Source organism: Pseudophryne corroboree, chromosome 6 (genome assembly GCF_028390025.1).
Source record: "Pseudophryne corroboree isolate aPseCor3 chromosome 6, aPseCor3.hap2, whole genome shotgun sequence".
Lineage (NCBI taxonomy): Eukaryota > Metazoa > Chordata > Amphibia > Anura > Myobatrachidae > Pseudophryne > Pseudophryne corroboree.
Window position 1 is genome coordinate 363,460,265 of NC_086449.1, and position 25,765 is coordinate 363,486,029.

General features: G+C 46.8%; 1 protein-coding gene and 3 non-coding genes across 4 annotated transcripts in view; 1 reads left to right on the top strand and 3 right to left on the bottom strand.

Moving 5' to 3' along the window:
• The window catches only part of OPN1SW (opsin 1, short wave sensitive), a 73,830-nt gene extending 55,787 nt beyond the window's left edge, over positions 1-18,043 (bottom strand). The window contains exons 1-2 of the mRNA XM_063926678.1: positions 17,698-18,043; positions 14,544-14,712 (exon numbers count right to left, since the gene is read on the bottom strand). Of these exons, the coding sequence (XP_063782748.1) occupies positions 14,544-14,712; positions 17,698-18,043 (515 nt within the window). The remainder of the gene's footprint in view (positions 1-14,543; positions 14,713-17,697) is intronic.
• Positions 14,236-14,309, bottom strand: TRNAT-AGU (transfer RNA threonine (anticodon AGU)). Its single transcript has one exon. It is a non-coding gene; the product is annotated as a tRNA-Thr (tRNA).
• Positions 18,044-18,556: 513 nt separating the features above from the next.
• On the top strand, positions 18,557-18,628 carry TRNAP-UGG (transfer RNA proline (anticodon UGG)). The gene has a single exon. It is a non-coding gene; the product is annotated as a tRNA-Pro (tRNA).
• Positions 18,629-18,793: 165 nt separating this feature from the next.
• Positions 18,794-18,865, bottom strand: TRNAP-UGG (transfer RNA proline (anticodon UGG)). The gene has a single exon. It is a non-coding gene; the product is annotated as a tRNA-Pro (tRNA).
• Positions 18,866-25,765: the final 6,900 nt, after the last annotated feature.

Genomic DNA, 25,765 nt, shown 5'->3' on the forward strand with positions numbered 1-25,765 from the left:
TTCCTGGCCGCTGGTAACAGTTCCTTTTATCGCGGTCATATACTGAGGAAATTAGACTGGTGACAATGATAATATGGGAATGGGTCTCCCCAAGTAGTGCGGTGATTGTCTGCAGCTCGTGTCAAGGTGGCAGTGACCCGCTTGCACCGCTCCCGTTGGTGTGCCACTCCGTCAGCGCATCATTATAAAGATAAAGTGCTGGGATTCTGCTGACTTCCTCAACATAGGAGGACCAAATCTGCTGCCGGCTGGTATGCTCTCAGTCGGATTGACGCATTTCCCCACCTAGGACTAGTATCGGCGGCTTCCTCAGAATCACTTCTCTCATTCTGTATGATCAGTGTAATTATACTGCAGATACACATTCCTACTATTTATATGTGACAGCTGCACAGTATCACTTCTCTCATTCTGTATGATCAGTGTAATTATACTGCAAATACACGTTCCTACTATCTGTATGTGACACCTGCACAGTATCACTTCTTTTATTCTGTATGATCAGTGTAATTATACTGCAGATACACATTCCTACTATCTATATGTGACAGTTGCACAGTATCACTTCTCTCATTCTGTATGATCAGTGTAATTATACCGCAGATACACGTTCATGCTATCTGTATGTGACACCTGCACAGTATAACCTCTCTCATTCTGTATGATCAGTGTAATTATACTGCAGATACATGTTCCTACTATCTGTATATGACACCTGCACAGTATCACTTCTCTCATTCTGTATGATCAGTGTAATTATACTGCAGATACATGTTCCTACTATTTATATGTGACAGCTACACAGTGTCACTTCTCTCATTCTGTATGATCAGTGTAATTATACCGCAGATACACGTTCCTGCTATCTGTATGTGACACCTGCACAGTATAACCTCTCTCATTCTGTATGATCAGTGTAATTATACTGCAGATACATATTCCTACTATCTGTATGTGACACCTGCAGAGTATCACTTCTCTCATTCTGTATGATCAGTGGAGTCTTATACAGCAGCACTGGACATATGGCAGCAGAGGACACCACCACTGTGACTGGACTGATGCAGCACAATACACCACCACTGAACTGATGCAGCACAACACAGCACCACTGGACTGGACTTATACAGCAGCACTGGACATATGGCAGCAGAGGACACCACCACTGTGACTGGACTGATGCAGCACAAGACACCACCACTGGACTGATGCAGCACAAGACACCACCACTGGACTGGACTTATACAGCAGCACTGGACATATGGCAGCAGAGGACACAACCACTGTGACTGGACTGATGCAGCACAAGACACTACCACTGAACTGATGCAGGACACTGAGGACGGAGACACATCCTCTCTCTACACTCTCCAATGCCGGAGTGAAAATGGCGGCGACGCGCGGCTCGTTATATGGGATCCAAACCCTGCGAGAATCTGACAGCGAGATGATGACATTTTGCCTCATTCTGGTTTCCGAGTCAGGCGGGAAAACCCGAACCGGACTCGGATCTGGGCTCAGGTAGTGAAGTTAGGTACCACTCATCTCTAGTTTAAATTGCTCTACAGTCTTAGCCTCTACTACCTCTGATGGGAGGCTACTCCACTTATCCACTACCCTTTCTGTGAAGTAATTTTTCCTTAAATTTCCCCTGAACCTGCCTCCCTCCAGTTTCAGTGTATGTCCTTGAGTTCTAATACTTCTCTTCCTTTGAAGAATGTTTCCCTCCTGAATTTTGTTAAAACCCTTGGTATATTTGAAAGTTTCTATCATGTACCCCCTTTCCCTTCTCTCCTCCAAACTATACATGTTAAGATCTTTTAGCCTTTCCGAGTAAGTTTTGTGATGTAGGCCATGCACCATTTTAGTTGCCCTTCTTTGTACATTCTTTAATGTATTTATAACATTCTGGAGATATGGTCTCCAGAACTGGACACAGTATTCCAGATGAGGCCGTACCAATGACCTATACAGTGGCATTATTACTTCTTTTTCCCTGCTACTGATTCCTCTCGCTATGTAACCAAGCATCTGACTTGCCTTTCTCACTGCTTTGTTGCATTGCTCTCCGGCCTTTAAGTCACACACTATGGGGGCCATAAGCAGGCAAAAAAAGTGCTGAGCAGTTATATCCTTAAAATTATGGGAAGCATAATTATAGGCAAATTGTGCCATATATGTCTTATTATTTTTATTATTATTATTATTATTATTACTGCTTATTTATGAGGTGTAGCACAGAACTGTAGAGAAATACAGCTAAAACAGGATTTTAATAACTACCGGTAAATCCTTTTCTCCTAGTCCGTAGAGGATGCTGGGGTCCACTTATTGACCATTGGGTATAGACGGTTCCGCAGGAGCCATGGGCACTCTCAAGACTTTTCAATGGGTGTGAACTGGCTCCTCCCTCTATGCCCCTCCTCCAGACTTCAGTTATAGGAACTGTGTCCAGGGAGACGGACATTTCGAGGAAAGGATTTACTTTAATACTAGTGGTGAGATACATACCAGCTCACACCTCAACCATGCCGCACACATGGCAATCAACATAACACACGCCAAAAGGCATGAACCAATTGCAGCAACAAGCTGAAAGTAACATAACACAACTTGCTTATAACTAAAGTGCAGGTAGAGTACACACTGGGACCGGCGCCCAGCATCCTCTACGGACCAGGAGAAAAGGATTTATCGGTAGGTATTAAAATCCTGTTTTCGCATAAGTCCTAGAGGATGCTGGGGTCCACTTATTGACCATGGGGTTTATACCAAAGCTCCAGTACGGGCGGGAGAGTGCGGATGACCCTGCAGCACCGATTGACCGAACTTGAGGTCTTCATCTGCCAAGATATCAAACTTATAGAATTTTGCAAACGTGTTTGACCCCGACCAAGTAGCTGCTTGGCAAAGCAAAGCTGAGACCCCACCCGGGCAGCCGCCCAGGATGAGCCCACCTTCCTAGTGGAATGGGCCTTCACCGACTTGGGCAACGGCAATCTAGCCATAGAATGTGCTTGCTGAATCGTATCTCTGATCAATGCGCAATAGTCTGCTTGGAAGCAGGACAGCCAATCTTGTTGTGATCATACAGGACAAACAGAGCCTCTGTTTTCCGTATACGAGCCATTCTAGCAACATAGATTTTCAAAGCTCTAACCACATCTAGAGATTTTGAATCAGTGAATGTGTCAGTAACTACTGGCACTACAATAGGTTGGTTTATGTGGAAAGATGAAACCACCTTCGGAAGAAAATGTTGTCGAGTTCTCAACTCTGCCCTATCTTCATGGAAGATCAGGTAAGGGCTCTTGTGAGACAAGGCCCCCAATTCAGACACCCGCCGCGCGGATGCCAATGCCAAAAGCATTACCACTTTCCAAGTGAGAAACTTCAACTCTATCTTTTGTAAAGGCTCAAACCAATCCGATTGAAGGAACTACAATACCACGTTAAGGTCCCATGGTGCCACTGGAGGCACGAATGGAGGCTGGATGTGCATAACCCCTTTCACGAAGGTCTGAACCTCTGGAAGAGAGGCCAATTGTTTTTGAAAGAACACTGACAAGGCCGAAATCTGGACCTTGACTGACCCCAATCTGAGGCCTGCCTCCACACCAGCCTGCAGAAAATGGAGAAAACGTCCCAAGTGAAACTCTTCCGTAGGAGTCTTCTTGGATTCACACCAAGACACATATTTTCTCCAAATACGGTGGTAATGTTTCGACGTTACTCCTTTCCTGGCCTGAATAAGTGTGGGAATGACTTCTTTTGGAATACCTTTACGGGCTAGGATCCGGCACTCAACAGCCATGCCGTCAAACGTAGCCGCGGTAAGTCCTGATACACGCACGGCCCCTGCTGCAGCAGGTCTTCGCGAAGAGGAAGAGGCTGAGGATCTTCTATGAGCAACTCCTGAAGATCTGGGTACCAAGCCCTCCTTTGCCAGTCTGGAGCAATGAAGATTGCTCAAACCCTTGTTCTTCTTATGATCCTGAGAACTTTTGGGATCAGCGGAAGTGTAGGGAAGACATACACTGACTGGAATACCCACTGGGTTACTAGCGCATCCACAGCTATTGCTTGAGGGTCTCTCAACCTGGAACAATATTTCTGAAGCTTCTTGTTGAGACGAGATGCCATCATGTCTACTTGAGGAATTCCCCAAAGACTTGTCACCTCCGCGAAGACTTCTTGGTGGAGGCCCCACTCTCCTGGATGGAGAGCGTATCTGCTGAGGAAGTCTGCTTCCCAGTTGTCCACTCCAGGAATGAAAATTGCTGACAGAGCTTTTGCATGCCTTTCTGCCCAGAGGAGGATCTTTGTCACCTCTGCCATTGCTGCTCTGCTTTTCGTTCCGCCCTGCCTGTTTATGTATGCGACTGCTGTTACATTGTCCGACTGGATCTGCACGGGATGATCTTGAAGAAGATGTACCGCTTGTCGAAGGCCGTTGTAAATGGCTCTCAATTCCAGCACGTTTATGTGAAGGCAGGCTTCCTGACTTGACCATTTTCCTTGGAAGATTTCCCCCTGAGTGACAGCTCCCCAGCCTCTGAGACTTGCATCCGTGGTTACCAGGACCCAGTCCTGAATCCCGAATCTGTGTCCCTCTAGTAGTTGCGGACTGTGTAGCCACCACAGGAGTGAAATCCTGGCTTTTGACGACAGGACAATTTTTCGGTGCATGTGAAGGTGGGATTCCGACCACTTGTCCAACAGGTCCCACTGGAATACTCTGGCATGGAACCTGCCAAACTGTATGGTCTCATAGGCCGCCACCATCTTCCCCAACAACCGAATGCACTGATGGATCGACACACTGGATGGTTTCAATAACTGTTTTACCATTTTCTGGATTTCCAGAGCCTTTTCCACCGGAAGAAATACTCTCTGAACTTCCATGTCCAGAATCATCCCGAGAAAAGACAATCTTGTTGTCGGTTCCAATTGTGACTTTGGATAATTTATGATCCAACCGTGTTGTTGAAGTATCGACAGGGAGAGCGCGATGTTTTTTAACAACTGCTCCCTGGATCTCGCCTTTATCAGGAGATCGTCCAGATAAGGAACTATATTGACTCCCTTTTGACGAAGGAGGACCATCATCTCCGCCATCACCTTGGTGAATACCCTCGGCGCCGTGAAGAGACCGAAAGGTAACGTCTGAAACTGGTAATGGCAATACTGAACCGCAAATCTCAGATAAGCCTGGTGAGGAGGATAAATGGGAACATGCAGGTAAGCATCCTTGATGTCTACGGATACCATGTAATCCCCCTCCTCCAGACTGGAAATCACTGCCCTCAGTGATTCCATCTTGAACTTGAACCGTTTCAAGTAGAGATTCAAACTTTTTAGGTTCAGGATCGGTCTGACTGAGCCGTCCGGCTTTGGAACTACAAAGAGGCTTGAATAAAACCCCTCCCCTTGTTGCGGCAAAGGTACCAGGACTACGACATGATCCTGACATAATTTTTGGATTGCCGCTGTTACTGCTTCTCTTTCTTGGAGAGAAACTGGCAAGGTTGATTTGAAAAATCGGCATGGGGGAACGTCTTGAAACTCCAGCTTGTATCCCTGGGATACTATTTGCAATACCCAGGGATCCAGGCCAGACAGAATCCAACCTTGGCTGAACAGTTTGAGATGTGCCCCCACCCGAGTGGCCTCCCGCAAGGGAGTTCCAGCGTCATGCTGAAGATTTGGCAGAAGTAGGGGTAGACTTCTGCTCCTGGGAACCTGGAGCCGCTGTGGGCTTCTTTCCCCTTCCTTTCCCCCTTCCTGCAAAGAAGGGGGAACCTCTCGCTCTTTTGTATTTATTGGGCCGAAAGGACTGCATGTGTGTGTGATAGGTATTTTTGGCCGGTGCAGGTGCAGAGGGCAAAAACGTTGACTTACCTGCGGTAGCCACCCGAGACTAACGCATCCAGGCCATCACCAAATAAGGTCCCACCTTTATATGGGAGAGCCCCCATGTTTCTTTTGGAATCCGCATCCGTGTTCCACTGGCGAATCCACAATGCCCGCCTAGCTTATACCGCCATGGTAGCGGCTTGTGAACTCAAGAGTCCAATATCTTTCATCGCTTCTAGCATGTAGGCGGCAGCGTCTTTGATGTACCCTAACTTAAGGAGTATCTCATCTTTAACAACCGTGTCAATTTCTGATGACACGCTGTCTGACCATTTTTCAATAGCGCGACTGACCCACGCGCAGGCAATACCATTGGCAACATAAATGGATTTCAATGTAGTTTCCATCTTACGGTCTGCCGGCTCTTTTAGTGAAGCAGTGCCAGGTGCAGGGAGAATTACCTTCTTTGTCAACCTGGATAGTGCACTGTCTAACACAGGGGGCGATTCCCATTTTTTCCTGTCCTCTGCTGGGAAAGGGTAAGCTACCTGAATCCGCTTAGGAATATGAATTTTTTTCTCAGGATTCACCCACATCCCTGCAAAGAGAGTATTTAGCTCGTGGGAAGGAGGGAACGTGACTTTGGATTTCTTTTCCTTTCATAAATAAGCCTTCTCCTGAGGTACAGGCGAGGCTTCTGTAACTTCCAACACGTCCCTTATAGCCACAATCATATATTGTATATTTTTTTCCAATTTATGATCTATTTCTCTATCGTCGACACAAGAATCAGAGTCTGTGTCGGTATCAGTATTCACAAATGTTCTCTTATGTGACCCAGAGGGGCCGCCTGCAGAAGGAAGAACTGAGTCCTGAAAAATCACATCTCAGCATTCAGCCTGAGATTCAGACTTATCTAACCTCCTGTTAATAAGATGCATACTGTCACGTATTTCTTTCACCCATGCAGGCTCTTGGTGTGCCGGCAGCGCCACCACATTACAACTTTGTGTCCCTAAAATGCCTTCCTCCGGGGAGGAACTCCCTGCCTCAGACATGCCTTACACGTGTACAGCACACACTCACAGACACACTGGGACTTATAAGGGGACAGACCCACAGCAAAATCTGTCAGAGGGACACAGTATAAGAGCAGCCAGTTCACAACCCCAGCGCCAGTATGCAATGTCTGTGAACACAAAATGCCCACAGACAACAGCGCTTTTACACAGTAATTCACACTTGTAATGCACCACAAAACGCTTTGTTCCCCCCTTATTTGCACCCTGTACTTGTGTCAGAAGTGGAGGAAAGGACCAGCGTTGTCTCTGCAGCCTGAGGAGAGAGAGGAAATAGCGCTGAGCAGTGTGCTGGCTGCCTGAGGAAGAAGCTCCGCCCCCGCAAATGGCGCATTTTTCACTCAGCAATGATTGTAATATTTATACTGGTGGGGGTAGGGCTGTGCCAGCGGCATCTTATGCCCCCATTTGCGCCAGTTTTTAGGTATTATTTGCTGCCCAGGGCGCCCCCCCCCCCGCACCCTGCACCCTGCAGTGCTCTGTGTGTGTAGGCAGCAATGGCGCGCTGCGCTTCCGCCAGCCGCGCCGTACCTCAGCTGTCACTTTACTTGCTAGAAGATCTTCTTCTCACTCACCTGTCTTCAGACTTCTGGTTCTGTGAGGGGAGTGACGGCGTGCTGTGGGAGTGAGCATCTAGGCACGGCTAGCGTTCAGTTCCCTTCAGGAGCTCATGGTGTCCTGTCAGCCAGAAGCAGAGCCATGAAACTCTTCAGGAAGTTGGTTCCTACTTCTGCCCCCTCAGTCCCACGAAGCAGGGAGTCTGTTGCCAGCAGTTCTCCCTGAAAATAAAAAACCTAACTTAAGTCTTTTCAGAGAAACTCAGTAGAGCTCCTCAGAGTGCATCCAGTCTGCCTGGGCACATTTCTAAAACTGAAGTCTGGAGGAGGGGCTTAGAGGGAGGAGCCAGTTCACACCCATTGAAAAGTCTTGAGAGTGCCCATGGCTCCTGTGGAACCGTCTATACCCCATGGTCAATAAGTTGACCCCAGCATCCTCTAGGACGTATGAGAAAGATTATTTTTTACCTGTAATTTGCTGGGTCGCTAGCTAGTGTGGCCACCACATAGCCTGTTCTCTCTAGCCTCAAGCCTTGCCATCTCTGTGTGTCTCCAGCTTCATTTTTCCTGTGTCTCTCCAGCCTCATCCCCCTGTATCTCTGCAGCCTCATTCCCTCCAAGTCTCTACAGCCTCATTCCCTCCGAGTTTCTCCAGTCTCATTCCCTTCGAGTGTCTCCAGCCTCATACTCCGTGTCTCTCCAGTCTCATACCCTGTGTATCTCCAGCCTCATACCCTGTGTATCTCCAGCCTCATACCCTGTGTATCTCCAGCCTCATACCCCGTGTATCTCCAGCCTCATACCCCGTGTATCGCCAGCCTCATACTCTGTGTATCTCCAGCCTCATACCCCGTGTAGCTCCAGCCTCATACCCCGTGTATCTCCAGCCTCATACTCTGTGTATCTCCAGCCTCATCCCCCTGTATCTCTGCAGTCTCATTCCCTCCAAGTCTCTACAGCCTCATTCCCTCCGAGTTTCTCCAGTCTCATTCCCTTCGAGTGTCTCCAGCCTCATACTCCGTGTCTCTCCAGCCTCATACCCCGTGTATCTCCAGCCTCATGCCCCGTGTATCTCCAGCCTCATACCCCATGTATCTCCAGCCTCATACTCTGTGTATCTCCAGCCTCATCCCCCCCCCCAATGTATCTTCAGCCTTATCCCCCCCCCCCCCCCGTGTCTTTTCAGCCTCATGGGCTCCAATGTCTCTCCATCCTCATGCCCTTCTATGCCTCTCCAGCCTCATGCCCCTCTGTGTATCTCCTTTCTCGTGCCCCTCATTCCCCAGCTTCATGCCCTTTGTTTCTCTCCAGTCATAATACAAGAGTCCTTACCCTTGTGAGTTTGTGGGTGCCATACTAAGACGTAGTGGTTAAAATCCAGTAATGACTGTCCAGGAGAGCCTGCATTATGAAACTGAGAATGTGTTCTGAATCTATCCATATCACCTGCTGAGCATGAAAGATTCCTGCATGGGGCACAAATGATGAGAACTGCTAACCAAAGCTGAAAAAACCCTGTAGGTATTATGGTTTGTGGATGCCAAATACAGTAGACTACTTTTCCCACTAAAGAAGGGAGTAAAGTGGCTAAAGATTAGGGACCATTACACAGTAGAGAAAAAAATAAAGTGAGCCAAAGGGGAGGTCATGGATATTGGGATGGAGTCACAGTGCATGTTAGCTCTGAACCCATGTGCTTGTCTGAGTATGCACAAGTTCTCAAACTCGGCCCTCAGGATCCCACACAGTGCATGTTTTGCAGGGCTCCTCACAGAACCACAAGTGAAATAATTAGCTCCACCTGGAGACCTTTTAAAATGTGTCAGTGAGTAATTAATACACCTGTGCACCTGCTGGATGACCTGCAAAACATGCACTGTGTGGGTACTAAGGACAGAGATTGAGAACCTGTGCCTTAAACCAGCATTGGGAAACGTGTGGTGCCCCAACTGCTATGGAATTACACATTCCAGCATGCCCAGCCACAGTTTTGCTCTAAAGGTATGTTAAAGCTGTGGCAGGGCATGCTGGAATGTGTAGTTCTACAAGGAGCTTAACCAACACATGTTGCCTATCTCTACCCTACCCCATGGGGGTAATTCAGACCTGATCGCTATGCTGCGTTTTCGCACAGCGGTCGATCAGGCACAAACTGCGCATGCGTATGCACCAAAATGGGCAGGTGCGTTGCACGGGTACAAAGCAGATCGCCACTCAGCAATTGGTTTGTGCGATGGATCCGTTCGCAAGGAGATTGACAGGAATAAGGCGTTTGCGGGTGTCAACTGACCGTTTTCTGGGAGTGTCTGGAAAAATGCAGGTGTGTCCAAGCATTTGCAGGGACGGTTCCTGACGTCAATCCGGTCCCTGACAGGCTGATGTGATTGCAGCGGCTCAGTAAGTCCTGGGCTGTGCAGAGACTGCACAAAATCTATTTGTACAGCTCTGCTACACATGCGTTCGCACACTTGCACAGCTAAAATACCCTCCCCCTGTAGGCGGCGACTATCTGATTGCAGCAGTGCAAAAATCGCTTGCTAGCGACCAGGTGTGAATTACCCCCTATGTTTCCAATATCTGCAGCTTTGTTTTTTTGGTGCTTTTCCACAAACAAAAGTTCTACTGCCAGTAGGATGACAACATGAGAACCTGCTTAGGATCCAGGGGGACTCGGCAGAGAGAAACCTTCTCTCCTTTGAGGACCAGGAAGTTGATTTAACTCATGACTGAATACAGACTAGAGACAATGGGCCTAATCCGGAGTTGATCGCAGCAGCAAGTTTGTTAGCAGTTGGGCAAAACCATGGGGGTCATTCCGAGTTGTTCGCTCGCAAGTGAATTTTAGCAGATTTGCTCATGCTAAGCCGCCGCCTACTGGGAGTGAATCTTAGCATCTTAAAATTGCGAACGATGTATTCGCAATATTGCGATTACACACCTCGTAGCAGTTTCTGAGTAGCTCCAGACTTACTCGGCATCTGCGATCATTTCACTGCTTGTTGTTCCTGGTTTGACGTCACAAACACACCCAGCGTTCGCCCAGACACTCCCCCGTTTCTCCGGCCACTCCTGCGTTTTTTCCGGAAACGGTAGCGTTTTTTCCCACACGCCCATAAAACGGCCTGTTTCCACCCAGTAACACCCATTTCCTGTCAATCACATTACGATCGCCAGAACGATGAAAATGCCGTGAGTAAAATTCCTAAGTGCATAGCAAATTTACTTGGCGCAGTCGCAGTGCGGACATTGCGCATGCGCATTAAGCGGAAAATCGCTGCGATGCGAAGATTTTTACCGAGCGAATAACTCGGAATGACCCCCCATGTGCACTGCAGGAGGGGCAGATATAACATGTGCAGAGAGAGTTAGATTTGGGTGGGGTGTATTCAAATTGAAATCTTAATTGCAGTGTAAAAATAAAGCAGCCAGTATTTACCCTGCACAGAAACAAAATAACCCACCCAAATCTAACTCTCTCTGCACATGTTATAACTGCCCCCCCCCTGCAGTGCACATGGTTTTGCCCAATTGCTAACAAACTTGCTGCTGCGATCAACTCAGAATTACCCCCAATGTGGCCTAAGTAACCATTATTACCCAAGCCCCTTCACTATGACCTGACCTTCTGCTAACTCCATGTACTCCACCTCAACCAGCTCTGAAAGGGGAGACTTTCTGTTAGGCCTAGACATTCCTCCCCATGTGCACTAGCAGAAGAACCAGAACTGGGGGATAGCCAGGGCAGCCATCAGGGGGTGACTGCGGGGACTGGTGTGCCGGGCCCTTACAGAGAGAGGGGCCCACCCCTTGCTCCTACCGCCGATACCTGGAAAGCTGCATCAGGTGTGCACAACAACAGTGTGCTGATGCGCAGGGAGGACTTCTTAAAGCAAGCCTTCCCTGTGCATTAGCTCTCTGTGAATCATTCCTGCAGGTCCGTAATGCTCCCCCCATATGTAACTTCACGATGTATGACATCAGATAGGGGTGGAGCGGTGCAGCAGAATCTTTTTTTGGAGGGGAGGGCCCTATCTATTTTGTCAGTCCCCGGACCCACAATTTCTGATGGCATCCCTGGGGGGATCCGGTCTGTAGATCATCACTGTCTAGGTCGACAATGTTTAGATCGACCACTATAGGTCGACAGTCACTAGGTCGACAGGGTTTCTAGGTTGACATGTGCTAGGTTGACAGGTCAAAAGATCGACGTGAGTTGTTCACATTTTTTAAACTTTTTCATACTTAATGATCCACGTGGACTACGATTGGAACGGTAATCTGTGCTGAGCAAAGCGGTAGTGGAGCGAGGCACCTTGTCCGAAGCATGGCGAGCGAAGCGAGCCATGCGAGGGGACATGGTGCACTAATTGGGGTTCCTGGTCACTCTACAATGAAAACGACACAAACCCCCCCACAAAAAAACCTCATGTCGACATTTTGACATATCGACCTAGCACATGTTGACCTATAAACCCTGTCGACCTTCCAACTCTGTCGACCTATAGTGGTCGACCTAAACATTGTCGACCTAGACACGGTCGATCTAATGATCCACACCCGCCCTGGGGATAGCAAATACAAATAGGTAACAGGCAGTCCTTACCAACTCCCATGGACTTCCACATTTTCCTGCCATGTAACCATAAAATAAGGCAGACGGCCACATAATAGGAACAGGCTCGTCTACACTAGGATCACCCGTCTGCCCATTCACTGCAAGTGGAGTGGGACTCCGTTCCTGGCCATACAGGAGCAATTGCTCGCATGTTACAATCTAGCACCAGCCTGCAGTCCAGTCTGTTATGATTTCTGCATTGTTATACATGCCATCACACCCCAACCATATACTAAATTATACCTCAATTTAATAAAGAAAATGGGGATCAATTTCCCACAATACTGAATATACTTGTACAACAATCAAGAAACCAATTCTATCTGACAGGTGTGACTATCAGTAATAATTGGGGTTTAAGACGGGATGTGGTAGAGAGACGTATGAAAGAACCAGAGCCGGCCCTAGGCATAGGCAAACTAGGCAATTGCCTAGGGCATCTGGTATGCCTAGGGGCACAATCATCTTCTGCTGATTAAAATGATATGCAGCATGCCTATATTCTGTGCGTAGCATTTCATAGCCACAGTCGCACACAGTATATAGGCATGCTGCATATCATTTTAATCAGCAGAAGCTGCTTGTGCATCCTAGCCACATAGCAATACAAATAATATGCATTTTCATCAAAAATAGGCACCCAAAGTTAGCAGAGCTGCCAGTTGACTCACGCCAAGCATCACCTGCCGCATGGCACATGAGGCAAGATTTATGAGGACACATCTGTATCCAAGCAGTGTTAGCGGACGTGTGAGTGCTGTGTGTGTGTATGTGAGTGGGTTGGTTGTGCAATAGTGTTCGGCCTATGTGTAAGGGGCATTATGTGTTTCATGTGTATAAATGCACTAATAATGTGCAGCAAATGCGTAAAGGGCACTATATGTGTCATTATGTGTATAAGGGCACTAATAATGTGAGGCATATGTATAAGGGACATTATGTGTGTCAATTAATAAGGGTTGGCATAATGTGTAAGGTGTATTATGTTTATAAGGATAATAATGTGTGTCATATGTGTAAGGGGCATTACTGTGTGGTATTATGTGTCTAAATGCATTACCAATGTGTGGCATTATGTGTATAAGGTGCTCTACTGTGTGGCATAACGTATAGAAAGGGCACTACACTGTGGTCTAATATGAATAAAGAGCAATATAGTGTGGTGTAATGTGAATAAGGAGCTATATGGTGTGGTGTAATGAGAGTAAAGAGTAATTCAGTATGATGTTATGTGAATGAGGGGCACTACTGTGAGGCGTAACGTATATAAGGTAAAGTGGTACTACCGTGTGATGTAATGTGAATAAGGGACACTATCGCATGATAAATTGTGAATAAAGTTGCAGTACTGTGAGGCATAATTTGAATTGCGGTACTATTGTGTGGCCATGCCCCTTGCCAGTGAAAACACATACCTTTTTGGGCTGTGCGCCGAATGTGCAAGCTGCTCTTATTTAAATTACAGGGGGTAGAAACCCCCCCCAAAAAAAGACTGCTATGGGTGGGGGTTAATGGTGCTGTGAAAGGGGTGCAGGGTCAGAGGCGGAACTGGTGGTGGTGCTAGGGGGCACCAGCCAAAATCTTGCCTAGGGCATCATATTGGTTAGGGCCGGCTCTGGAAAGAACTAAAAAATGAAATGGTCAGTTGTTACCGTGGGCATAACACAGGCGGAAGCACTGAACTTCAGAAAACGGGTCCTGTGTTATTAATAACAAATAAAGATTTGCTTTGCTGTACAGAAAAATGATGTAAACTGTGTAAAAGGTGTGTGTGTGTGTGTGTGTGTGTGTGTGTGTGTGTGTGTGTGTGTGTGTGTGTGTGTAAATATATTTATTATATGTGTGTGTGTAAACATAATTACATGTGCATACCTATGGGCTTATGTCACAGTAGGAGCTTACATTTTAAAGGGGAGAACAGGTAGTGATATATTAACGTTAGCATGGTATCTTTCAAATGTGATATAAGAAGGGCTAGGAGCTCAAAGTCTAAGAAAAGCATCCATTATTTAAATCAGTGACTACAGAAGTAGAACACATAATAGATACTATACATATTTAATTAACATAGTCTATTTAGGCTTTGTTCTGTAAATGGAAAGGATTTTATATAAAAAAAAAAAAATTTAGGCACTGCTGAGATTCGAACTCAGGATCTCCTGTTTACTAGACAGGCGCTTTAACCAACTAAGCCACAGCGCCCCACGTTAGAAGCAGCCTTCCTATCCTGCTTCGATCATGCAATGCCTGAGCAAATGACACGTCGCAGGCAGTAGTGATAGCTTTCCCAAGCACTCCCTGTACGACATGTTTATGACAGGCAGAATACGAACATCAGAAGGCAGGACAGGAGCTGCAGGACTAAGGTGAAGAGCTGTCGTAAGAAAACGTAAATCCTAGATTACACAGACATAATAACATAAACGAAGCAATTACCTGCTCCAGCCAAAGAAGGGGGGCAACGATACCCCCAAACCAATGATCCACGTGCACAGGACAACAGCCAATGCGTGTTTAGAGCTGAAGCAAAAGTTTCCCATCGGTTTGCAGATAACAATGTATCTTTCAAAGGCCAGGAATGCGAGTGACCAGCCAGTGACCAGACCTGTGGGAGAGAGGAGCAAGTCTTCACTAGGATCATACAGCAGTAGGGATCATACAGCAGTAGGGATCATACAGCAGTAGGCAGGGGGGACAGCACTAGTGGTGGCAGGCTGCACATTGGGGCTTTTCAGGAAGGCTACACAAGTACCAGGACTGAGGACAAACCAATCAAACTTTGGATTCTATAGACTATACAGATGTATGAAAACTACTATCTGATATGTTGTGGCAGGTTATGGTGTTTATGGACTTTTTGCCTATGTTATGAAAATGCCAATTTATCAAACCCCTTTGTTACTTAAATCATGCAGAAACTGTACCTGCCTCATTATCCGAAACTGGAGATTGCAGATTGCAGCTCTGTGCCTATGGAGCCATTCCTTGCGATTCCTATCTGTAGTCTCCGCCTGCTAAATGACACTACCGCGTCTTCACGGTGTCCAAGAAAATGAGCCCCCAAAAAACATGCAATATGCAATGATAAGGAATGCTAATTTTTGGGGCTGGATCACATTAGGGGCAGATGTATTAAGCCTGGAGAAGGGATAAAGCAGTGATAAGTGGAAGGTGATAACGCACCAGACAGTCATTACGGGTTTGAAAAATGACAGTTATGACCTGATTGGCTGGTGCGTTATCACCTTGCACTTATCACTGCTTTATCACCTCTTTATCCCTTCTCCAGGCTTAATACATCTGCCCCATTATGTGGAATAGGGCATTAAGTGGAAAATGTATTATCGACTTTTATACCCAATAAGTAAATCTTCTCACTGCTTATTGCAGCAATAAGAAATGATCTATCGCCAGGACTTACCATTAAATACACACAGAGACAGGGGATCCGATAGGAACACACCCCTGTGATGTGTAAAAGTTAAGGGCCCCATACACTAGAGCGATAATGCCCAATTTCAGCCCAATTCGGGCATTCGGCCCGATGTATCGGCTGAAATCGGGCATTTTAGAGGTGTTCCCGAACCGATCTGATCCAATGCGCGTTCCTGTGAGCATCAGATCGGATCCTCCAGATTGAATGTGCTGCACATTCAATCTGGTCCAACCTGGGGGCATGGCTGGGATCGCCCGGGATCGCCAAGATATATCGTATGCAAATGGGTAGCATACAATGTATCTTGGCCAATCTTACCCCCCCGGAAGGCTGCCGGGGTGATCGCCTGCGATCACCTCCGACATGAGACCGTTGTAGTGTATGGGGCCCTTAAGTGGTCACCTAGACGATCTATTGACTCTCTGCTTCGGGACCCCAGCGTGCTACTACGCGTGCATGGGGACCAGAATATGCATGTGCGAGCGCCCGTTGCCTGCCTGGGGAACTCTGCAGAATGTAGCCTATGGGAAGATGGTGTTAGTTACCAGAGCCAAGCTGCATTTTGAAGATTGGTACATTTAGCATTCAAGCCCATACATACGTATGGGGGCTGCTTTTGCTTTAAACAAAGAGGGAACACAGCAGAGACCTCCAATATCTGCTGCAGTCACCCCTAGATACATTCCAGTGATACCTGAAATTGTCAATATATTTTAATATTTCAGGGGACGCTCCGCACATTTCTTTTCATCATAAGGAACCTAAAGCTGCTTACCAGAGCTGCAACTAGAGTGGTGCCCCCGCTTCCAAAATGTTGGATCTGCCGGTGTGGTAAACCTTAGAGACATGCCATGCCCAGGGAAGCTTTCTTATCCTTTACATTTGCTAGACTTGTGTCAAGATCTGTCCAAACCCTTTCCCTGTCCTCTGTCCATTATTCCTGCTGTAGCTTTGGGATGCGGTGAAAGCCGTACAGGACCAGATTCCAGAACGCCGGACGAGATCCGCTTTCACCGAATCCCTGTAGCTTCTTAGTAACTGTTCTGCTCTTAGTAACACTAATTTCATCAAATGAAACAATGCATCTGATACCCTCTCCATTTACACTAGTGACAGGCACACATCTGTTATCCCACCATAGCTTCACCTCTGATGCTCCTCCATACTGACTCATAAACATGTATTCAGCCCTTACAGTACATGGCTTATGGATCTCTTCACAGGATATATCGGATTTTGGGACTGTAGTTATTCTAGGTGTGCACTTATGAGGATATTTAGAAAACAAACAATGCTTCAGAAGCCTGAGGACAGGGTTGGGAGAACCAGTGTTTATATATATCCCTAAAAGTAAACGAAAAGAACCCTATTCATGGATTTATCGTCACCTACATAGTTATACATAATATTGGTATCAGATATATAGTTATCAGAGGTACAGGAGATGCAAATACTACCAAGCTGGTGTTGCATACACTCCTAACTTGGGTCAACATATACTAGTATGTTTCCCAGTCAGCCCTAATTTCCAGGGGCCTTCACCAAATTTATAAAAAGAGCTGTGATTGGAAATGTTTGCCCATTAAAGTGTCTTTCAAGGTTCTCCAAGTTTGCTGTACAATTGCTATGGTTATGCATACTGGATGCATTTCCAAATGTAAGTTGTTATTCTCTTGAAGGTAATATATTAATAGCCCATAAATGTGCCATGCCACGTGCAGTTCTGGCAAAGTGGACTTTGTACACACAGTACTCATTACTATAAATGTTTACTGAACTATGTAATAATTCTAATTTGATGGACAAGGGAATAAAAATTATAGTAGAGAGAATTTCATTCAACATATGAAATACAATGTATCGTATTGTGCAATTTGTCAGAACTGAGAAATCAGGATATTTGTAGGGGGAAAAAAAAGTCCAAGATCAAATATTTAGAGGGCGGGACTAACCTGTCACTGAGGTACAGAGAAGGACATGCAACAATTTAATGCATTCATTTGCCAGCTGGAATAATAAAGGTGAACTTGGAAGACATAAGAATAACGGCCTACTGTTTTTATACAAAGCTCCAAGGTGGAAACATATTATTACCAATATCTTTGTTTAGTCTTAGAAGGTAAGGCCGGGGTTAGGTGTAATTTGCGCTCTTACCTGAGAGTGTGCCCATGAAGCCCTCTAGATTGCAAACCGTCTTCCCAAAAACAAAATACCCCTGGCAGCTGGAAACGAAAACAACGAAAATGGAGAACAGGCAGATGAGGAGCCCAGCCCCCGAGATGTTCACTAGGATGTAGTTGAGTGGCTGCCTGAGTTTCTTGTATTTTACTGTTACCACCAATACCACAGCATTTAGGGGTGTGCCAATGATAAACACCACACCCATAAAAATTGCCTGAAGGTTGAATGCCCATTTTGGTGCAATATGATATTGAGGGCCATCCCAGGGGCCAACATCAGATACATTTTTGAAAAGATAAAAATCTTCGTCTCCCAACATCCCACCCTTCATATGTACAAAAAACTTCAATACCTGGATTACTTTTGCCACCATTATATAGGGCTTGGCCTAAAGACAATCCTTTTAAGTACTCATCGGGATCAGCCAATAATCCTATTCATCCACAAGGATTTATGGATGTTGTGTTCTTAGCAAGATGTAGGAGAACAATTAATGACTGCTGCTGGAAGGGCAGATTAGGACAGGGAACCATGAATTAGGACACTAAACAATTAATGCAACTTTGCACACTACATATTTACAGGCATTACACTATGCTAAATACTAACTCTAATTATTTATTATGCAATTGTACATGCAGAGAAAGTCATCAGCATTCATTCATCCATAATTCACTCACTCACTGCTGTATAAAAACTAACTATTAGACAGTACAAAGGGTAGAACACTAGGACAGCGCTGAAAACTCCAAATAACTAAGTAAAATAAACATTGGCATACACTGTATGTCCTATTTCACAGTAACAAAGAAAGAAAATAATTTTGCAAGGAGGCTCGTTGGTCTAGGGGTATGATTCTCGCTTTGGGTGCGAGAGGTCCCGGGTTCAAATCCCGGACGAGCCCTATTTTTATTTTTATTTTTTCTTAGCGTGTAAGAGAAAAAAAAAAACAAGTATTACGTTCTTAAATTTTGAAATCATATTATTACATTTTCTGATTCCAAAATACATTTATTTTATTGTAAAATAAAGTCATAATACTTTAGGAAATCTGATTGATGCAAAAGAAGGGCTCGTCCGGGATTTGAACCCGGGACCTCTCGCACCCAAAGCGAGAATCATACCCCTAGACCAACGAGCCAACTGTTACAAAAGCATCTAGAGTACTGTGAAAAACGTGATATATTTCTTGAAAAATATAAAAAACGGCATTTCTTCCATTTTTTTATGCATTTTTTTTAATAGAAAGCTCTCTCATTTCCTAGGTAAGCTTCTGCTGCTTTGCGGATCGTGTCAAAGGTATACAGCAGCAATTATTTACTAACTCAAATTACATTTAGATATAAATAATTTTATGTGCACACTGATTTGCATTAATTGTGTTGTTTAGCTGACAGGTGTCCGTTCTCACTTTCAATAATGATTGAACTATTCATGATGTGCTTAATATACATTAAACGTTATGAACATGACTGTCCAATGTTGCTTTTAACTTTTTGTCTCGTTTCTGTAGCATTCTTGCCCACCTTTTAATATGTACTATGCTTTTCCGTGGCGTTATGTAGATGTCAGTGTATTCCCTGCATCGTGCGTTGTGCTGCTACTTTTGTGTTGGATTGCAGGTATTCATGTGATGTGGTGTTGTGATGTGTACACTTGTTTGCTATGTTTATAGAAAACTACTCAAATTGTCAAACTGGTAAGGTACTTTGAGGGTATTTGTGTTAATTAATCCTGCCCTGCAGAGCTGGATAATCCTGAAGTTAAACGTTATCCCATTATCCCTCATAACATTCAATCCATGTACTTTAATACAATAGACTTTGCCTTTTATACAACCATTGTGCATTCAGCAGAGCACAGCATATACGAGGTGTGTACAATAAGTTTCTGGATTCCCAAAATGTATTATATTTACAAACACAGTGAACATTACATTTTTTCAAAGTATTCTCCAGAGGAGTCTCTGCGCTCAAACCACTTGATGAAGCAGCTGGACCAGTCCGAAGCAGGGATACGGCCCTTAGGTAGAGTAATTAGGTCGACCACTATTGGTCGACATGCATTAGGTCAGCACCTGGGAAATGTCGACAATGGCATTAGGGCGACATGGCAAATGTCGATACATAAAAAGGTCGACATGAGTTTTTAAAATTTTGTTTTCACATTTCTTGAACTTTACGATTCATGTGGACTGCGATTGGGAATAGTAACCTGTGGCGAGGAAAGCGGTAGCAGGGCGAGGCACCTTGCATGAACGCGAGACATGCGAGGGGACACGGTGAACTAATTGGGGTTCCCGGTCACTTTACAAAGAAAACAACACCCAAAAACCAACCATGTCAACCTGTTCCATGTCGACATTTTACAAGTGTCGACCAACAGTGGTCGACCTAATGAGTATCAACCTAATTAGGGTCGACCCAACAAACCCATTCCTCCTAAGCATGTATGTCTTCTTCATGCTGGATGAAGGTCTCCACTGCAGCTTCCAGTTACTCGAAATGAATCCTGCGCATCTTGGGCATGATTTGTGGGAACACAAAGAAGTCTCGGTGGGCCAGGTCTGGACTGTACGCCGGATGACCAAGCTACTGGATCCGTTCATGGGCCAGAAAATACACCTTTTGTGGGCAGGTGCATTGTTTTGAGGGAAAAGGGCATCATGAGCGCAGGTTCTTGGACGGCACTTGGAAATGGCTTACAGCACTGGCGGCAGGCATTGGTTGGCTTACTAGTCCCCAGTGTGTTGCTGCATGAGTGATACAGTAGCTGCATCACCAGTCTTTGGCACAAAAAAAACAGCCACCATCTGATTGGCCACACTGTGGCGGTGCATCTCCAACTGGAGTCCACTGGGCTAACTGTTGTTTAGTCTTGGGTTCGAAACTGTAGATACAGGATTCATCCCCACAGATGATCTCCCAGAGGTTGAGCAACCGTCATCAAACCTTACCAGCATGTTGAGGCATCAAGTCACTTGAGCTTCCTTCTGCTCTCAAAAGTCAGTTGATGGAAGACCCAGTGTGCAGAAACCATGCTCAGGCCAAGCAGACAGATCCCGGTGAGATGTCTATCTCCTTATCTAACTGGGCCACGGTCACCCTTGCGTCCACCTCAACCAGGGCCGGTTCGAGTCCTTTTTGCGACCCGGGCAGGAAAGGGGGCGTGGCTTCATACAGGGGCGTGGTCAGTTACGCCCCCTGTACAGTAGTAGCGCTGCTAAAATGCTGAGCGGTGCGCAATGATGTCATTGCGCACCGCCCAGCAAAGGTCCTCTCCACGAAGGGAAACTAGACGCGTAGCGTCTAGTTTCCTTTCGTGGAGAGGACCTTTGCTGGGCGGTGCGCGATGACGTCATCGTGCACCGCCCAGTAAAGGTCCTCTCCACGAGGGGAAACTAGACGCTACGCGTCTAGTTCCCTTCACAGCGGGACGCCCTTCACAGTTACGCCTCCTGTACAGTAGTAGCGCCGCTGAAATGCTGAGCAGTGCGCGATGATGTCATCGCACACCGCCCAGCAAAGGTCCTCTCCACGAAGGTAGTTTCCCTTCGTGGAGAGGACCTTTGCTGGGCGGTGCGCGATGACGTCATCGCGCACCGCACAGTAAAGGTCCTCTCCACGAAGGGAAACTAGACGCTACGCGTCTAGTTCCCTTCACAGCGGGACGCCCTTCACAGCGGGACACAGCGGCAGCAGGACACAGCGGGCAGCGGGGTGCACAGCAGTAGCGGATCTTGCCATGGTACGGCGCCCTCCGGAAGGCGGCACCCCGGGCAAAAGCCCTGCTACTGACCTCAACTATGCACTGCATAGCAGCATTGTTGTCCCTGATGGTGGTGAACACAGGCCGCCCGCTGCGCTCCTGATCTTCCAGGGACCGTCTCCCTTGTTGAACTTGTGCAAACCACTCAAACACAATGGTTCGGGACGATGCTTCCGTCCCAGAAGCAGCTCGCAGTCAGTCAAAACCTTCCTGCCGTGCAGATCACCCTGGTAGTTGTAGAAGATCATGGCTCTAGAGTGGCCTCTGTTGAGTCCCATAACAAGTTTGTAAAAGAAGTGAACATGCTGACTTCTTCAGTGTGCAGTGCTGCTTACATAGCATTGCACAAGAACTTTAGTCAGAGATTACAGTTCACAATTAGACAGTCAGATTTTGTCTACTCTACCTATGCACTGCAAATCTGGAAACTTATCGCACACCCCTCGTATTCCACAGGAAAATAAGATTTTAAACCTACCGGTAAATCTTTTTCTCGTAGTCCGTAGAGGATGCTGGGGACTCCGTAAGGACCATGGGGGATAGACGGGCTCCGCAGGAGACATGGGCACTTTAAGAAAGACTTTAGGTATGGGTGTGCACTGGCTCCTCCCTCTATACCCCTCCTCCAGACCTCAGTTAGAGAAACTGTGCCCAGAGGAGACGGACAGTACGAGGAAAGGAATTTTGTTAAACCAAGGGCAAGATTCATACCAGCCCACACCATTCACACCGTATAACTTGTGTATAAACTAACCAGTTAACAGTATGAAAAAACAACATAGCATCAGTCGGAGACCGATGAAAACTATAACATAACCCTTATGTAAGTAAAACTATATACAAGTCTTGCAGAAGTAGTACGCACTTGGGACGGGCGCCCAGCATCCTCTACGGACTACGAGAAAAAGATTTACCGGTAGTTTTAAAATCTTATTTTCTCTTACGTCCTAGAGGATGCTGGGGACTCCGTAAGGACCATGGGGATTATACCAAAGCTCCCAATTGGGCGGGAGAGTGCAGATGACTCTGCAGCACCGATTGAGCAAACAGGAGATCCTCCTCAGCCAGGGTATCAAACTTATAGAACTTTTCAAATGTGTTTGAACCCGACCAAGTAACAGCTCGGCACAGCTGTAGTACCGAGACCCCTCGGGCAGCCGCCCAAGACGAGCCCACCTTCCTAGTGGAATGGGCCTTGACCGATTTTGGTAACGGCAATCCAGCCGTCGCATGTGCCTGCTGAATCGTGTTACAGATCCAGCGAGCAATAGTCTGCTTTGAAGCAGGAGCGCCAACCTTGTTGGCTGCATACAGGACAAACAGTGCTTCTGTTTTTCTGACTCTAGCCGTTCTGGCCACGTAAATTTTCTAAGCCCTGACCACATCAAGGGACTCAGAATCCTCCAAGTCTCGTGTAGCCACAGGCACCACAATAGGTTGGTTCATATGAAAAGACGACACCACCTTAGGCAAAATTTGAGGACGGGTCCGCAATTCCGCTCTATCCATATGGAAAACTAGATAGGGGCTTTTATGAGACAAAGCCGCCAATTCCGACACTCGCCTAGCCGAAGCCAAGGCTAACAACATGACCACTTTCCAAGTGAGATATTTTAACTCCACTGTTTTAAGTGGTTCAAACCAGTGCGACTTAAGGAAACTCAACACCACGTTAAGGTCCCAAGGCGCCACCGGAGGTACAAAAGGAGGCTGAATATGCGGCACTCCCTTCACAAAAGTCTGTACTTCTGGGAGAGAAGCCAATGGATAAGGCCGAAATCTGAACCTTAATGGAGCCTAATTTTAGGCCCAAATTCACTCAAGTTTGTAGGAAGTGAAGGAAACGGCCCATATGGAATTCTTCCGTAGGAGCATTCCTGGCCTCCCACCAAGAAACATATTTTCGCCATATACGGTGATAATGTTTAGCTGTCACGTCCTTCCTAGCCTTTATCAGAGTAGGAATGACCTCATCCGGAATGCCCTTTTCCGCTAGGATCCGGCGTTCAACCGCCATGCCGTCAAACGCAGCCGCGGTAAGTCTTGGAACAGACAGGGCCCTTGTTGCAACAGGTCCTGTCATAGAGGAAGAGGCCACGGATCTTCTGTGAGCATCTCCTGCAGATCCGGATACCAGGCCCTTCGTCTCCAATCTGGAACAATGAGAATTGTCTGTACTTCTCTTTTTCTTATTATTCTCAACACCTTTGGGATGAAAGGAAGAGGAGGAAACACATAGACCGACTGGAACACCCACGGTGTCACTAGGGCGTCCCCAGCTACCGCCTGAGGGTCTCTTGACCTGGCGCAATACCTCTACAGCTTTTTGTTGAGGCAGGACGCCATCATGTCTATCTGGGCAGTCCCCACTGACTTGCAATCTGTGCGAAGACTTCCTGCTGAAGTCCCCACTCTCCTGGATGCAAGTCGTGTCTGCTGAGGAAATCTGCTTCCCAGTTGTCCACTCCCGGAATGAACACTGCTGACAGTGCGCTTACATGATTTTCCGCCCAGCGAAGAATCCTGGTGGCTTCCGCCATTGCCATTCTGCTCCTTGTGCCGCCCCGGCGGTTTACATGAGCCACTACGGTGATGTTGTCTGACTGGATCAGAACTGGTAAGTCGCGAAGCAAGGTCTCCGCTTGTCGAAGGGCGTTGTATATGGCCCTCAGCTCCAGGACGTTGATGTGAAGACAAGTCTCTTGACTTGACCAAAGACCATGGAAGTTTCTTCCTTGTGTGACTGCTCCCCAACCTCGGTGGCTCGCGTCCGTGGTCACCAGAACCCAGTCCTGAATTCCGAACCTGCGGCCCTCTAGAAGGTGAGCATTCTGCAGCCACCACCGGAGAGATACCCTGGCCCTGGGGGACAGTGTGATCAACTGATGCATCTGTAGATGTGACCCGGACCACTTGTCCAATAGGTCCCATTGGAAGGTCCTCGCATGGAACCTGCTGAACGGAATGGCCTTGTAAGATGCCACCATCTTTCCCAGGACTCGAGTGCAGTGATGCACTGACACCTGTTTTGGTTTCAATAGGTTCCTGACCAGAGTCATGAGTTCTTGAGCCTTTTCCATTGGAAGATAAACCCTTTTCTGGTCCGTATCCAGAATCATGCCTAAAAAGGTAGGACGAGTCGTAGGAACCAACTGTGACTTCGGGATATTGAGAATCCAGCCGTGTTGCTGTAACACCTTCAGTGAAAGTGACACTCTGTTCAGTAACTGCTCTGGTGATCTCGCTTTTATGAGGAGATCGTCCAAGTACGGGATAATTGTGACACCCTGCTTGCGCAGGAGCACCATCATTTCCGCCATTACCTTGGTGAAAATTCTCGGGGCCGTGGAAAGCCCAAACGGCAACGTCTAAAATTGGTAATGACAATCCTGTACCGTAAATCTCAGGTACGCCTGATGAGGTAGATATATGGGAACATGAAGGTACGCATCCTTTATGTCCAGAAATACCATAAAATCCCCCCCTTACAGGCTGGCGATGACCGCCCTGAGCGATTCCATCTTGAACTTGAACCTTTTCATGTATAGGTTCAGGGATTTTAAATTGAAAATGGGTCACAATATGTTTACCCAGATAGCGCTGTAATTTTTATTTTTGCGCCAAATTATGTGCCCCCCCCCCCTTCTTTAAAACCCTCTTTCACTGTGGATAAGCAGGCAGAGTCCGGGGAGCTTCCTCTCAGCGCTGTGCTATGGAGAAAATGGCGCTGGTGAATGCTGAGGAAGAAGCCCCGCCCCCTCAGCGGCGGGCTTCTGTCCTGCTAAAATATATAAAAAACTGGCGGGGGCTCTTTATATATACAGTGCCTAGCTGTATAGATCTACTTTTGCCAGAAAATGAGGTTATATTGCTGCCCAGGGCGCCCCCCCTGCGCCCTGCACCCTTACAGTGACTGCCGTTTGTGTGTGCTGTGTGGGAGCAATGGCGCACAGCTTAACTGCTGTGCATTACCTCAGTGAAGATCTGAAGTCTTCTGCCGCCTCTGAAGTCTTCTTTCTTCTCATACTCACCCGGCTTCTATCTTCCGGCTCTGTGAGGAGGACGGCGGCGCGGGACCGGGACGAACTCCAGGGTGAGACCTGTGTTCCGACTCCCTCTGGAGCTAATGGTGTCCAGTAGCCTAAGAAGCAGAGCCTTGAAACTCCCAGAAGTAGGTCTGCTTCTCTCTCCTCACGTTCCACGATGCAGGGAGTCTGTTGCCAGCAGGCTCCCTGAAAATAAAAAACCTAACAAAATACTTTCTTTCAGGAAA